General features: G+C 34.2%; 1 protein-coding gene across 9 annotated transcripts; it reads right to left on the reverse strand.

The window, feature by feature from the left end:
- Nucleotides 1-3,075: 3,075 nt before the first annotated feature.
- On the reverse strand, nucleotides 3,076-16,421 carry LOC103339529 (uncharacterized). 9 transcript variants are annotated; one of them, XR_016122577.1, is made up of 22 exons: nucleotides 16,228-16,419; nucleotides 15,839-15,895; nucleotides 15,663-15,735; nucleotides 15,126-15,248; nucleotides 14,705-14,874; nucleotides 13,948-14,097; nucleotides 11,634-11,777; nucleotides 10,639-10,699; nucleotides 9,927-10,234; nucleotides 8,964-9,095; nucleotides 8,206-8,439; nucleotides 7,871-7,957; nucleotides 7,576-7,698; nucleotides 7,246-7,363; nucleotides 7,016-7,141; nucleotides 6,128-6,277; nucleotides 5,512-5,687; nucleotides 5,218-5,358; nucleotides 4,224-4,547; nucleotides 3,976-4,093; nucleotides 3,829-3,874; nucleotides 3,433-3,568 (listed from the first exon to the last, which is right to left on the reverse strand). XR_016122577.1 is itself a non-coding variant. In XM_089042446.1 (21 exons), the coding sequence occupies exons 2-20, from the start codon at nucleotides 15,887-15,889 to the stop codon at nucleotides 3,995-3,997; spliced, it is 2,775 nt and encodes a 924-aa protein (XP_088898572.1). In that variant the 5' UTR covers nucleotides 15,890-15,895; nucleotides 16,228-16,421; the 3' UTR covers nucleotides 3,076-3,568; nucleotides 3,965-3,994. The 9 variants fall into 9 exon arrangements, 7 of the variants coding, with proteins under 7 accessions (XP_088898572.1, XP_008241050.2, XP_008241046.2 ...); XR_016122576.1 differs by having other exon boundaries at nucleotides 3,965-4,093; XM_089042446.1 differs by lacking the exon at nucleotides 3,829-3,874 and having other exon boundaries at nucleotides 3,076-3,568; nucleotides 3,965-4,093; nucleotides 6,143-6,277; nucleotides 16,228-16,421.
- Between the last annotated feature and the right edge of the window lie 537 nt (nucleotides 16,422-16,958).

The following is a 16,958-nucleotide window of genomic DNA, read 5'->3' on the forward strand; positions in this document are numbered from 1 at the left end:
ACATTTTTCATGACTATTTTGTCTCATTAACAATGTAGAATTACAATATATCATTAAATACATTCTTTTTTTTATTTGATTTAATATGGATATAATTAGAAAATTATACAAACTTTGTTTTCCATTCCTACTCAAAACAAACATGAGAAATGAAATAAAGTGATATCTCCCGATTACTTTCCCACCATTACCAAGCGTCGAAAAGGAATCTTCCATTTCTCATCCCTTAGGAAATGACATGGGAAGTAATTTCCTCTCAAATATGTTACGTGAACCAAATGGGGCCTAAAACTAAAATTAAACATCCGAATAGCACCTCTTCCAAGTGCAAGTGACATGCTACTGCGTGCTTCAAAATTTTGAAGCAAAATAATCATTGTATAGGGCTAGGTCAAGTCATCTCTCTTCATCATCAAATACCGACTACTCTAGGCTCATCAAGCAACGGTTCATGCAAAAGGAAATAAATAGAACCTCTTTAATTGGCTTCAAAACTTTCCTTAATTCACAAGGTTTTGGGCCTCAAGATATAACCTAATTTAAACTCTTATCAAACTTCAATAAGTTAATGACTCAGCAAAATATAACCTAGTATCTAGTGCACTGATCTAAATAGAAATATAACATTCTCCCAGTAGATCAAGCATTAGAGCACTAAGTTTCTGTAAAAGTTTGATCATCTTTATTGGCCATGAGTTTTAAACAGTTAAGTCTTTCCCTTTAAGCTACCGTGAAAAACGATTAGACAAAACGAACTATAGAAGCATTGCTCTACTTTATCAAAACATGTCATCTATAATCACATAATGCAATCTCAAATCACATGAATACTGATTCATAATCTAAATCTTTATGATTTTCAGTACATATACCTCTTTACGACTTAGCAAGAGTCAATCCACAATGTTATTAAAACAATAGTATCTCAATATAGATCATAAACTCACATGCATAAACAAAATGCATAATAAGTTTAAAGAGCTAAATAGTCAAAATGGTAAAAAATAAATAAAAATTCAACAATAACAACTGTCAACCAAAATAACACCCTTAAATGCAAATCTCTCAATACAAAAAACTGCAAAATTAAACATACTAGAAATCTATCAGAATGAGAACAAGACTCCCACTAAATTTTAGCATAAAAAAAAAGGAAATAATCTCATGCTCACAACACTGGAAAAATGAGAAAGTAACATCAAGAAGCAATATGTTAGGATATGCTTGACTTTTATTATTTACATGTCCGAGCCTAATCGAGTCCTTAGTATTCCAAAAGTGGTTTTTAGCCTCCAAACCCTAAATCCAAGTCACAACGTGATTTAATAATAAACTACTTATTGGAGTTTGAATGAAATACATGAACTTGAGCCCCATATTGGAAAAGAAGAGAAAGTCTCAACACCTATGAGTGGGAGTCTTCCCACACGTGCTAAAACTATTTTTAAAATATATTCAGAACTTAAATATAATTTTAAAGTCCAAAAAATTATTTAAGAAAGTAAATATAATTGATTAAAATACTTAAATACTAATTATTCATTCAATCAAGAATAATTAAAATATAATTAATAATTAATATAATTAAACAAGGCTAAGATATTACTTAATTGTAAATATTAAACTAAACAAACTAATTTTCTATAAAAAATAAAAAACAAAGTCCACAAAAAATAATTTAAAATAAATAATTACTATTAATTAAGTAATTTATGTAATTAGTAAAATATTTAATTAATAATTATTCTCAAAAAATTAATAAGATATTACTTAATTATAAAATATAAAACAATTTTGTGCAGTATAGCCGTGCGGCTATACTATTAAAATATTCGAATAAATTTAAATAGTACAGCCATGCGGCTATATCTTTAAATAAAAGTAATTAGGTCTAGAAATTAGGAAAATGCATTAAACCATATCATTAGCATAACGTCCACACAAGTAGATTCATGATTGTTCTCATGATGAAATATTATATAACACAACTCATTGCCAAATGGAGGAGCATAGGGACTAAGAATAGGATCTTTCTGCTTCTTGGTTAAACCAACAAGTTTCGTGTTTTCTACTATCTGATCTATTGCACACCCACTGAAACTAATAAAAGAAAAATCCAAAATAAATTATAGACTCCGGCTAGATAAGAGCTTGCCTTTCAATCGACTCCGCTACATACTCCAATTAATCACTAAGGGAAGCTAACAATATCAGTTTGTTATCATCACGAATTAAGTTATCTTAAGAGAGGCAAAGTTGAAAAATAAAGTCAATCCATAATCTTAACATTCAATGAATAAATCAATTACTTCATTCGTAAAGAGAAGCTAATCAAAATTCTTTTACTAAACAACTAAAAACAAAAGACAAGATACAAATGACATGTTGATCATTCAAGTGGAAAGAATAACTTGGAATATCAAACAACAATTGAAATACATGCTTAATAGGACGTAAATTCAATAACAAATCACTTAGTTCTAATTCAACCTCAAGATTTTCAGAATCCGAAGCATGGTACAGAAATAATAATTAAAACGTAATTACTAATTAAAGTAATTAAAAAAGCCTAAGATATTACTTAATTTAAAAAAAAACCATTTTGTGCAGTATAGCCGTGCGGCTATAGTTTTAAAATATTCGAATATATTTCATGGGTACAGCCGCACGGCTATACATTTTAAATATTAATATATGTTAACTGTACAGCCCCCTCGGCTATACTGTTAAAATATTCGCATATATTTAAGACGTACAGCCGCACGGCTATACTCTTTAAATAAGTGTACTTTATAATATATAATTTTCCATTTTAATTATGCGTTTGTCTTTAAAAAAAATATTAAATAATGAGTTGAAACATTCAAGTACATCATAGAGATGAAACTAATTTGTATATACAAATCAAAGTTATATTACCTTAGCACCAAAAAAATGTTTAGATTACCTTAGTTACTTTTAATATAAAGTTGAGTTGAGCTGGACTCCCAACTACTAGGACTTCATAATTTGTTATTTCTAAGAAATTGATTTTGTTATTTTATTAAGATAAAAAGTGAAACTATAACACTCGGATAGGGATGGCAACGGGCCAGTTCGGCCCAGTTCAGTCTCAGATAAAATTATTTCTAAACAGTTAGTCTGTTTCAAACTTTCTACAAGAAAATCTGACTCCCAACATAACCCAAAACCCCAAAAATATGCTAGGCGTCCGAGTCTCAGATAAAATTATTTCTAAACAGTTAAGTCCGTTCCAAACTTTCTACAACAAAATCTGACTCCCAACATAACCCAAAACCCCAAAAATATGCTAGGTGTTCGAGACTCTTTTTCTTCTTTTCCTTTTGATCTGCTTAGCATGATAATCATGGCTTTGCTCTAGCTCATGAGGAAGACAAGCCGGCCATCGGAGACGTGCATTCAGTTCGTTTCTTCGGGTACCTAACCTCAACCAAGTCAAGGATCGTCGACCAACATTGATCCAGAAGCCATTCCCTAAACTACTGTCAGGATCTTGATCATCTCCTTCTCTTCCCATTCCTTGCACTTCCACCACAATTAGATAGTGCTGCAATGTTGGGAATCAAAATGTAAAGAGATGTCGAAAAACATGATATAAATCATTTATCTAAAATGTCCACCTACAAAATAAAACATTTAGCTATAAACCTATAAAATTTGTCTTTTTATTTTACCACTTGTCCCCTGATGGACGATGATATCGTACCATTCTGACTTCGTATAGTCTTTGTTTCTTATAATTTAAAATGAAAATTATATATATAAAGCACACATAATTTATTTATGTATGTACCCAAGTATGTGCACCTGCAAGTATGAAAAGAACATCCCAGAAACAGGGGCTCCATATACCCTAAACAAGAATGAATTATGGGAGCCCTATCAATATATGAATGAAACAAGCACGCGAAAACTAAAGATGGTTATGAAGTAGAAGACTCACAAGGCACCTACTTAGATTAGGAACGTCCCTCTAGACTGACTGCATGCCACTGTGCAATGTCCTTAGTCGACCAAGTGCACATTGCACCATGTGCCTTTCTTCGATGGTCATGCTGATTTCTTTTGAGGACTGCATAAATAAAGTAGGAAAATACGACGGATAATAATTAAAGATCTCACTATGATGCACATAGGTATGCCGCCAAAAAAAGAAACAAGATTCTCTGGATATACAAGCCTGAGGGTGCAAATGAAAGTACCTGTAAAACGATGATGCTTTCCAAGATACAGTCAATCTCCGCCTTGAATGAAGATATGATTTGCCAAATTTTGTCATCCTTGTGCATCAATTGAAGCAAGGAAACGACTGCATCTACCCTACTTGAAATTTCTGTTGTGTAGCGGGTTTGATCAGGAGTTAAACATGCCAAACTACTTTTAGTTATCCATGACCTCAATGTTTTCAATACAACATTCAGAAGTTCGTGACTTTTATCAAATAAGACAAAGCAAGGAGTAAGATAATAACAGCATGCACTTGAACAAATGGAACCCGAGACCTTCTTATCCTCTTCAGCTGTGCACTGCATCAGAAGGCAGAAAACTGAGAGAGCGATAAAACTCAACAAGGCAAAGGACCTTAATTATTTGGAAAAGAAACACTATGCAGAGGCATTATGCAACAATTTAAAAGTTCATGCAGAGGGGGCAGAAAATGTGAGACAACTGCAAACATATAGAAATCTGCACAGCAAGATATCTTAGTAATGTCAAATTGATAATTATACAGACATCTTGTCCTCATCTCCGTCCCCTAGACCAGCCTTAGTATGCGATTAAAAACAATATATAATTTTGTTGGCTTTTTATTTATAGATCCTAATTCATCGATTCTTGTGTCACAACATGTAACCATGAGACTATGACAAGGGATCTAGCAACTTACAACACAAAGATAAGTTCAAAGGTTCTTATTTAATTTGTTTCAAACTAAAAAAGATATGCTCTATTTACTATGACGAAATAACAATGTAACATGAACCCATAAACCAAAACATCTTTGTTAGATGTCTTTTCTTTTTCCCAAGGATAACGAGTGCATGCATGAATTACCATAAGGGTTATAAAACCAGAAAGATAATAAATATCCTATATGGTAGACGAATATTGGTACCATATCTTGTTGCCTTGCATCTTCATTGCTACTGACATTTGTAAACATGATATGGTAGCAAGAAAAGAAAACAAACTTACATGCACAATGTCTATCAGATACCACGGAAGGATATTGCCTAGGCTGATAAAAGCTTGTTGAGAAATTATTGTGGCTTTAGAGTCCAGTGTAATAAGCATCCTAAGCATAGCACAAACATTGTCTAGAGGAGGAATTTGTAACTGCAACATAAACAAAACCATAATCAGGAAGAAAAAAAAAACAATTAAGTGTAAATTTCAAATAGAAAATACAGGAAAAGTATCCCAAATAATAAAAATTAGGAAGACATCCATGTAAAAAACATGAGAAATTAAGTTATTTAGTCAACTTGCCATTTGCTCAAGTATCACTTTCTCTAGCATCAGAAAAACAAGAGAATTATCACCCATCTCTGACAGGCATGACTGAACAATGCGAGTGAGTGACTTCAAAGCCTTCCGATTTAAGATAATCACATCACTCTCTTTTGAGATATTCACATCACTCTCTATAACAGGATAAATTTCTTCTGCAAGGACGAAGCCATTTTAGGTTTAGAAACCAAATAATTACAATAAAACTGTATTTAAATAATGAATTGGTTCTTCAGGAATTAATACCAAGGCATCAGATATCTTGGTAACAAAAAGAATAAATAGTTTAAAATTGTCCCGAGCAACATCTTTTTGAGTCCAAAATCTAAGAGCAAGCTAACAAGCTCTTAAGTAGAGCAAGATAATTTTTGTTCTCAATCAGCTTTTTAAAACATAAGTTAACAATATCTCACACTTCCAATTTAATTACCTTTACGATAAAGCATGCAAAAGGATAAGCATTGGTAAATGGAAAAACAAACAAATCATTAATAGAAAATCAGAAAATTGAAACTTGAGACAAGATGTGAATCAATACAAAGAGAATGCTTCCTGGTAATTAATTATATACATAACATGAATAGGCCAGACTTACTTTTGTCAGATGTACCTGGGAAAACACTGAAACTGGAGAGCAAGGTGATAAGGAAACTAATGTGATCAGCAATCTGGATATGCCCAGATTTATAAGATGAATGCAGGACCTCTATGATTCGAAATAATACATGATGTTCCAGATGCGGACCTGCAATGAATTGGCAAGAAATAAAAACGTCAATTTTAAAAAATCCAATATTGCAAGTAACTCTTCATACATAAAAAATGTTCATACATCTCCTGGAAAGCAGAAAAGAGAACATTTATATTTACTTCATATTGTTAGAAAATAATATGAATCACCCTTTGATGTTTAATGGCACATCTCACCCCTTTTATATTTTGACCAAATCACAGAATAAAAATACAATTTCGACCACAAAATAAATAAATAAAAAGACAGTTACATAGAGACTTGAATGACGAGCATCTATCCTCCAGTTGAATGAGACTCCTTTTGAGCGTTGTTTCTATCTACTATTATCTAGAAAATTGCCTTCATTCAGCCACAGTAATGTCCACCAAAATGGTTTTCTACATCAGTTTTTGAAAAATATACTTGTTCAACAAAGAAACTAAAGCAGATAGGGCGCTTTCCTGATTCTTGCAGCAAAGATAACTCTACCACCAAACAACACTACCACTGAGGAACATATTTGATACCCAAGTCTCTTCAACTCAGAATACTTTTGGAATTACAAGGTTCCTTTATGAGTGTTATAATAAAAACAAGAGTAGTTTGCATATTAAGTTGACCAATTTAGTTGTGTAGCGCATGAAACTTATAAAAAAACGTCTAAAGATGATATGAACTGCTTACAGCATACCAAACCCTAAGCTGTCAAATCGATCCAGAATCTAACCGAGGCAGACATGAGAAACTTACAAAGGCAACAATCAGCTATTGACTTCAGCAAAAGTGAATCCAAATGAGAGAAATAAAACAGGCAGCAAAGAGAGAGTTCCTGAGAATCTCTGGGAAGCTTTACAAAGGGACCATATGATATATTTCCTGCAAGAACAAAAGAGAGTACCATAAGAAGCTGAATTGTATGCTGATGGATGATTAATCCATAAAAAAGAACACAAGTGTCTCTATTGAATTGGGCTCTTTACCATCATTTTGATTGCTGAAAAATGGTTGCAGTGAGAATTGCACGTTGTCATATTCCCATGCAAAGGAAGAGTTCATTAATGAACGTTGTCCCATGCGAAGTAGAAGGTGCAACACAACCTGAAAAGGCATCTAATTTTAAAGGGGGGAAAAAGCATATGTGAATGCAAAAAATAAAACGATAAATAATGAAATATTGCAGATCAGGTCATGACACAGAGATACAAGATGCAAAAAAATTCAGGCGTTTTAATCTTTAGCACTGGCAACACCTAGTGTCTTGTTTCTGCTGTGTCGCTACTGTTGTTTTACAATGTTAAGGAAATAATCACCTGGGAACAGGATGGGTTTTTATCACCCATCAGGATCAGCAACATAGGAAGCTCTCTTATCCAGGCAATCTGAAAGTCTAATATCTCAGGAACACTAGGATCCAGGTACAGCACGTCTTGTCTCTATGATTTGTAGAAAAATATATCAAAATTCAAATTGAGAGAGATATAGATAGATAGACAGTCTGAATTTTATTTTTTTTATTTTTATTTTTGGGTAGTAAGAAATGCCAACTGGTATACTGAGAAAGAATCTTGGAGAAACTGCAAACAGAAGGTATACAATCAAGCTTACAGGAACTAGCATCTCCTCCATAATGGAAAGGCAAGCCAACTTCAAAGGGCACTCATGATTGCAGTCCTTGAATGCCTTAGTAAAAGCCTGCAATCAAAGACAATTAGATAACATCATTTTCATAATTCAAAAGAAGTTAATCAATTACCACTACCATAATGGTTTATGTATAACTTCTCTTTTTGGGTCGAAGGTTTATGTGTAATTTAGGAACCTATAATTCTTTGAAGAACAAAATCCAGAGTTACACAACCTTATAAAGAAAAAGGGCAGCTGACAGAATACGCTGATGATAAGCTCTTGGGATTCAAATTATTATTAAGCACGAGTCACACCTGAAGAAGGCGAGACTTCCAGTCATCTGGCACTTGGGAAACAAGTTTTGGAACAAAAGGAAGAAGTGAAATTAAATGCTTCTCCTGCTTCTCCTGCTTCTTCTGCTTCTCCTGCTTCTCCCGCTTCTCCCGCTTCTCCCTTCTCCCGCTTCTCCCACTTCTCCCGCTTCTCCCAAGCTTCTCCCGCTTCTCCCGCTTCTCCCAAGCTTTACCAATACGTGTGTCAGGGCAGACCTGGAAAATAACAAATTCCCAACTATTTAAAAGAAGCTTTACAAAGAGTATCTGGACGTTATAATAACCTGAAACATTGTACAGTACAATTCCACTAACTTACTGTCTATACCTCCCAAAATACTACATACAGTAACTAAAATAGGATGCATTGTGTTTTCTAAGCTATCATGGCAAGATGAGCATAAAAAATTTCCTAAAAAGATTAATACTACAAATAACAATCTCACAGTTGTATTGTTCTATCAAACACATTAACTGTAACTTTTCCTTCTGTACAATAGCGCTACAAAATGCATCAGCTCATTACATTAGAAAAAACAGAAAAACAAACCACAACTGCACTCCCTCTTTTTGGGTCAGAACTGTGTCCCTCTTTCCCATTTTTATTAAAAATAATCAAGCATAAAATGTTATCACGCCTAAATCAGTGCCTTCGAGAAAATACAGAGTGCATGACACAGAATTTTGAAGAGCAAGCAATGTAACTTCATAATAAAATATTATGGTACAAGAAATCTGACCTTTCGAAGCAGAGAATTTTCCAGAAATTCTAAAACTTTTCCCAATAAAATAGCAGGAGGGCAGATCCATTTGCTTAAGTACAAAAATATTTCTGTCAACTCAGTGTTCAAGCCAAAATATTCAACATCATCCTGCCAAACAGAATTTGGAAAGAACCAATTCAAGTTACAAAAAGAGCAAGAACATTTAGTAGAGAACTTTTAATACTGGTAATGAAAGATCCCACATGAACAGGGGTATGAGCTACTACACAGAGAGAGAGAGAGAGAGAGAGAGAGAAAGAGATTATTAAGAATCAGCCTCACATAGACACCCTGAATAGGATAATTGATGACCATATATAGCACCTGCCCAGATCCTAAACTTTGCTTTTAGTTTTTTGATATCATAGAATGGGGTTCTTATACACTTGAGTTTCAAGAATGTGAGAGCTGCCAAGGTGTTGGCTTAATATAATACTTCCATAGCACAAGACAAGACTTCTTTCTGGAAACATTCTACAACCTTCTATGAAAAGGTCAACATGTTATGATACTAATAAATTGTAATGGACTCAAGATACAGAACAGAAATGTAAAGGTCAAACACACATTATTCATGTCATTAGTACTATAGTCTATAACAAATTTATGATTTTCACAATGTATTAAACATCAATGCTAACGAAATATCCAGGGTCTGAAAATATGGATATATCGATGAAAATATGGATATATCAATGAAAATATTGAGAAAACATCAATATTGAGAGAAATTGGACGCACATGATGAAAACATTGCAGCCAAAAAGAGAAACATCAAAAATATCATTAATATTCAACAGTACAGGCCCATGTTTGCTGAAAAATTTAAACAGGAAGGCTATAAAACAGATGTAAAATAAAGTGACACCAACCATGAGTCTCTAAAGGAAGTCATTTGCAGTAACAATGATGAGTTTAAAAGTTATATTAAGGTCATACCTTTTCTGAAAGTTGATTTGTCATGTTAAGGGGAAACAAAACTAGTAACTTCTTCAATAGTGTCATAGAGATAGTCAACATAGTCACATCAAGCCCCTCTTGAGAAGGTCGTGATTCCAATTTACCCTCATCAGTCATATAGAAAAAGAACTTCACTGCAAGGTTGATACTGTGAAGTATGGACAACATACAATCAAATGATTGTTTATCAAGAAGTGAACCCATCTGAACTTCCGGAATAAAATCCTGGAAACAATTGACTAGAACTGGCACAAGGTCTTTTAGTTTTGGGATGATGACAGAACAACCTACAAAGAAAGCAAGAAGATGATAGGCCAATAAGAAAAGAAGAAAAAAAAAATTAAATAAATAAAATGGAGGTGCTTGGATTGTGGATTGCTTTGTCCCACTAAACCATAACTTATTAGCAGAATATAAAGAATAAGCTATTTGATAATATTATTATCAGAGAGAACTTTCATTTCTCCCGCTCTGAGAATACATCCAAATGCAAGGCATTTGAACCTAAGAAGTACAAAACTAATAAAATTATATAACTGAAGAAGTACTATCATGTAAAAGTTCAGGCACTTCAACTATCAAAGTCATATTGATATATGCAGTGACATGAGCCATGACTAAACAAATGGTGCCATCAGTAGAACATAACCGATAGCAGCATATACACACAAGGCACCAGTGTTTCACATACCAGCAGATTTTGCAGGCAAATCGGGCTCAAAAGCATGCAGTATCCTTTGTCCAGCATCATTCTATTAAGAACAAGAAATGATATCAGAGACAGAGAGCCATTTGCATAACAAAGGCAAAAGCACAATTCAAAACAGTTTCTCCCTGGCTACTGTGAACAACTGATCTTTCATGATGTAATTGAGGATACTAGGGCCTGAACTATTCCAAGATTATTTTTTCCTTTCCTTTTGGCCTCTGGCCACCACTTTTACCGAGTTAAAAGAAGAAGAAGAAGAAAAAATCTTTCTCCCATTCAAAATGGTTCATCCAGCTTCAGAAGTCAGATCATGCATTTTTTTTTTTTTTTTTTTGACAAGCATATCATGCATAGTATTAGTGAGTATAAAAAGAATATTTATTCAAAACTTTCACATGTCTAAAGTAACTAAGTAAAGGAAAATATAGTTTAAAATTTGGATGTGTGAGAGACACTCCCTTTTAAGTTTAACTTTACATAGACAAGTTTCTACTACACTAACGCGGTGCGCCCCCCCGGCCCCCCAAGTGCAAATCGAATCCATTGCAAACTAATACATAAATTAAGATTCACTCAATTCATGTGCATGTTCCTGGTGCCATGTATCCATCCCCTGCAACGTGACAGTCTTTATACGTCTTAAGCTAGCAACATGATTGGTGAATTATTCATTGCAAACATCATGCTTCCCCACGACTCCAGAAAAAAATATCACAAGTTCAATAACAGGACCAAAGTAAAACCAGCTAAATCATCTACATATAGAGATTTATATTGGTGAAAATTTTATGCGACCAATAAAACAATGATGATAATAACAAAATTTAGCAGCAGAAGTTCCACCAGTAAATGCAATGAAGGAATACAGATAAAGAAATCCAAGGAAACACGCAGGTTCATGCCACACAATACAATCAATAAAAGAAAACATGCAAAACAGTTAGTAGTCTTCCAAGTTTAAAAAAACTAAAAAGTACCTTTTCTAATGAGCTGACTTCTCTCTTGTTACATGGCAACAGCGAAAAGCAATGCTCCAACCCGGCAAGAGCAGTCTCGAGCTTCTTCTTGTCCTCTAAATAAAACTGGTTCCGCCGCAGAATATCCTCAAAGTTTTGAAGAATCTGTTAATAAAGCGATCATTGAAACAGCCTTAAAAGTTATCCCTAAATACAAAAGAGAACAATAACACGGAAAGAGTCTCTTTTGAGTTCATCTAAACTTTAGACTGATTAGCATCCAAAACAAAATATTTAAATCACCAAGTGACAGGAAACACACATGCACAAAGGACTAAGCCATAATTGATTGATGAGAAATAAAGCAATGACCAACGAAACAAATTAGATCACACATGCAATGGATAAAAATTCAATTAAGAATATCTGCTTATAGGGAAAAGAGGTTAAGTAATCTAAAGCTGAACATCTATATGAAAAACCCAGTAACTTGCCTAATATTGATCAAAATGTAAGCAAAGAACATACCAAGAATTACAGAAAGACAAGTTATCCATCAGTCTTGGAGAAAAAGAATGTCATTGAATAAGGCAACAATCAGTAATACATGACCACAGAGAAGTACCAAAACTCTAAGTCATTAATTTCCATTAAATATTAGTAAGGGGTTTTTAGGAGCAGTAGTCCCTGAATTATAACCCGATTTGCATTTCAGTCCTTCAATTTCCAAAATGGTTGTCATGGTCCTTCAACTCCACTTTTGATGGCATTGTTGGTCCCGACATTAGTTCTATTATCTTTTTCGTTAAACGTAAGCGTACAATGGTCTTTTTAAGTTATTTTTAGTTCCCAGCACTCTAAAACCCATATTCCCTTTTTTTTTTTTTTTTTTTTTTTTTGAGAAGAAACGAAATTTATTGAAGCAAAGGCAAAAACACAGAAGCGGATAAGGCATCCACAAGCCAACCAAACAACACAAAAACAAAAAGAAACAGCACCAACACATCCCAAACTAACAGGGAAAAGAAAACCCCAAACAACCAAATACAACACACACCAAAGCCCTTATTTAACCGCAGCTGCCATATCCCTCATAATTGTGGAGTAAGAGTAGTCTTTAAAATCTTTTGTAACAGATGCCCAAAGAGCTGCCCAGAACTTAACTCTGTCCCAAAGCTCACTCTCACTCTCACTCCCTCTCATCCCACCACCCATATTCCCATTCACCAAAAACAAAAACAAAACCCTATCTCCTCTTTCACCCGGAAAAAAAAACCCCCTTCATCCCATCGTCGCCAGAACCACTCCAACCCAACCCAACCTAAACCACAACCCACACAACTGCCAACCCCTCCCCACTGTCACCCTCACCACCCCACCCAAATCCCAATTCTCCCCAGGCTTTCTCTGCTGACCTCATTCCCCTCCCGCCCCACACCCATTCCCACATTCTTAGCTCCCACCCCATCCCCCCATCCCACCGCTAACCTTCACCCTCACTGTCTCATTTTTATTTTGAAAACAATTTGAGCACACATGGGGATGTTGGTGTTCTCCATGACCAACCACCCAATTATTGGGGATCAACCTTTTGTTTTGGGTCAGGGAATTTGGGATTAGTGAGGTTGAAAGATTCAATTCGAGGAAAGGGAGGGTGGGTATGGAGTGTTGGGTGCCTATGGAGCACTCTGGTGGAGGATCCTCATGGGTGGCTATGGCTGGTGCTCCGGTGGGGAGAACATTTTGGCAGAGGTTCAAGTCGCTGGTATCTTGCTGATTGGAAATACAGAGAGAAAGCCTGAGTTAAAAAACCAATTGAAACAAAAATAAAATACACGTGTTACCTTGTTAGTGGGCCATGTCATCCTTCAAGAGGAGACACATCATGAGCCAAGTAATTTCTGTTCTTGACCCTCAACAGTACACCATGTGCCATGTGCATTCTCAAAATTGACAGAAAAAGTTAACAAAATTGACGCCATGACCTTTATTGCTAACGAAAGTAGAGATGAAGGATCATGACAACCATTTTGGAAATTGAAGGACCAAAATGCAAATCGGGTTATAGTTTAAGGACTATTGCTCCTAAAAACTCTATTAGTAAGAGACAATGTGCAGTTTCAAAAGATGATGATGCGACATCCAAATTTTGTGACAGGTACGAGCAGATGCCCCAAACTCCACCCCACTAGAACAATAAAATAAAAGCATAGGAGAACAACAAATCATATAACAGTTCATAGTTAATGACCAAAACATAAATCAGAAATTCTTAGGTTGCATTCATCAGAAGAACACATCTAATAAAAAAAAATCCAATAAAAACATTGGATACCTTTTCAGCATACAAGAAAAAGGAAGGTGGATGATACTGGATGACAAGCTCCAAATATTTGAAAGCCATCAACCGAACATCAATTGCTAAATGTGTCATTGCATTAAATATGTAGGGCATCACCAAGGAGACGAAAAGCTCTTGATTATCCTGGACAAGAAAATAAGGAAACAAATGTCACATTAAATTCATTGGCTATAAACATCAACAAATTTAACGATAATAGAGATGATAACACCAAAATAAGTCAAACAACGTTGTAACTGAGTTGAATCCATAAGTGCAGCAAAAGAAGCAGCACAGATTTGAAACTATCAAATTGTCCTACGGTACTGAAGATCTAACTGTTCTACAGTACTGAAGATGCATAACAATAAGAAAAGAAAAGAAAAGAATAGGAAGTAAAAAGAATAAGCATTATAAAGATAATTTATGTGAAGCTCTATAAACTGAAACAGAATTAATTCCATTTCACCCAGCTAGGAACAGCTTCGCAGATCCAGAATTCTGGCCTGGCTCTTTAAAATCTTAAAATAAGTGATGTTTTACATGGCAACAATTGAAATTCGTTATTGGGAAAAACATCTATCATGAAAGTATTATGCAGAAAAACAGTATAATCAACCACCCAAATGTTTCTTTAACTGAGATTAATCAAATATAATCGTCTTTCTTTTGCATTTATACATTTAATGCAGAACCAAGTTTTCACCTGCTGCATTCAGACAAAAAAAAAAAAAACAAAAACAAAAATTACCTCCTGACAACCAGCGTCAATTGCTGACTTAAAAAGTTCATGTAGTGTTTTTTGAGCTACTCTATCATCATCACCAATGCGTTCACGCAGTTTTTCAATAACAGCATACTTGTGCAGCCTCAACTCTTCTGGATACTTTTCGAATAAATCCTTAATACCCAACAATGCCTCTTCACAAAGAAATAAAGCTTAAGAACATTAGATACAGTAGAAAAAATCACAATTGGAAACAGCTTCCAAGACAATATAATTATTGAAAAGGAAGTGACTTCTACAATTAACACATTAAAAACCCAATGAATGTGCAGAAATACATGATCAACAATTAATCTATTCAGGTTAAAAATAGATTAATGCTCATATTTTGGAAGGCACTACTAAATTTTGCATCAAACTGATATTATAAAATAACAACAAATACCTTTACGAACTTTTGAGCTGTAATGGGATGTTTGCTGAAGAAGTTCTTTCAATGTTAAACCTCTCTTATTCACTGCTAATCCTGCCTTCTCTGATGCCACACTCTGCTCAGGAAGAATAATTGCTGCTCACAGTAACCATTACTTAATATTCATTAGAGATGCTAGTTCACAACAATATTTGACAACTCAAAATAGGAGCACACAGGCTACTCATTCATTTTGGTGGGAAAAAAAAATTTAAAAACTAATTCAAATAATCAAGAGAAAGAATTTTCACCTTAATTCCTCTCATCATCCCAAAAAAAAAAAACCTTTTCAGTTTGGACCGAGCCACTTTGAGAAAAAAATAATAATAATTCTAAATGAATTCACCAACAAAAATAAAAAAATTTATGTTGAACAGGTGACAGAATTTTCCTTTTGATTAATTTAGAGTCTTGTGTAATTATCCAGGGAAACAGCAGAATCAATGAACAAATGAAACAGCTGTACAAAGAAATAATAGGAACATATGAATGCAAAAACAGATTCAGTACCTTTGGATTTAATTTCAGTATTTGTAGCATTCTTTGCTGGTGGCAATTTTTTACCAATCTTTCGCTTTATTTTCTGAGGAAAATATAAAAGAAAAATAAACAACAGATGCAAACAACGGTTTCACATGTTGAATTTCCAAAACATAGCAGACTCATAATATCAAAAAGTTTATTACTTTGAAGTCAACACCGCGCTTTTGCTGCTTCTTTCCCTTAGGGCCTGCCATTTATAACTACAGCTTACACAAAGAAAAACAACAAAACAAGTTTATTTAGTTTCTGAATAAAAACCCATTACACTGGTACTGGTAATGCTTAAACTGCAATACGGCGACGTTTCCAGGAGCACTGAATCAGCTCCTGTTTGGCAGCTGAGAAAACTAGGGGAAGTTAAAAAAAGAAAGAACAAGAACTCTACGTATCTAAGCAACATACTGTTCAGGTTTTCATGACAAGAAAATAAAAGTCGAAGTAAGCTCAAAATCAATTGAAACATGTACGCTGACAGCAAGCATTCGAGGCACAGAGAAAAATAAAAATCAATGAAATTATATTTGGTATCTACCTTTTCTCGGCAACCAAACAGACGGGTGTATCTCGGAGATGCGAGTTCTCTTGACGAGGACCAAAACGGCGTCGTGCTTGCACTGAATGGACTTGAAGAGGGGCCTATAACCTTTTCGAAGGTTTGCCGTCGGGGAGGTGGGAACTTTGGGTGGCTGCGTTTGTTCTTTTTTTTTTATTTTTTATTTTGTATATTTTTGTTAACTTTTTCTCAGGGTTTTTTTATAAATAAAATGTCATGTTTGAATGAGGCTTTTTTCACACAAGAGAGCCTTTGGTTAGAAGAAAGGGGATTTTTACTGTGATCTTACCAGCCCATCTTCGATGGGGATTTTTAAAATACAAATGTATAAATAAACTCAATTCTAGATATATATTTATAAAAAAATTTAAGTACTATTTAAACATAAAAATACACCTAAAATCAATCCCAAAGTCAACTTTTTGGGTATATTTATAAATGGGTTTTGAGTGTGTGTAATGATGGGTTTTGGGTGTGTTTATATGTTTAAATAGTGCTTGGGTTTTTTTATAATTTCAACCCCTATTTTGGGTGTTTTACTGAAACTCCCTTTTTAAAATTCGGTTCTCGATTTTTCCCGAAATCTTTTTTTATTAGAGTTGGCACTCAGCTCGACGGGTATTTATGTTAGTCACTTGGTTAAATATATTCTTTGTTCTTAAATTATATACGAAATTTCAATTTGATTATTTAAAAAAAATTAACCAAAT

This window comes from Prunus mume, linkage group LG8 (genome assembly GCF_029339155.1).
Source record: "Prunus mume cultivar Tortuosa linkage group LG8, ASM2933915v1, whole genome shotgun sequence".
Classification (NCBI taxonomy): Eukaryota; Viridiplantae; Streptophyta; class Magnoliopsida; order Rosales; family Rosaceae; genus Prunus; species Prunus mume.

What these genes read in the sequence shown, in the direction of transcription:
- LOC103339529 (XM_008242824.2), bottom strand. Translation starts at nt 15,889, where the DNA reads ATGGCAGGCCCTAAGGGAAAGAAGCAGCAAAAGCGCGGTGTTGACTTC. An exon ending in TACTGAAATTAAATCCAAAG is followed by an intron (nt 15,249 to 15,662) that starts GTACTGAATCTG and finishes TACTGTGAGCAG; the next exon opens with CAATTATTCTTCCTGAGCAG. An exon ending in AAGTGATACTTGAGCAAATG is followed by an intron (nt 5,359 to 5,511) that starts GCAAGTTGACTA and finishes TTTATGTTGCAG; the next exon opens with TTACAAATTCCTCCTCTAGA.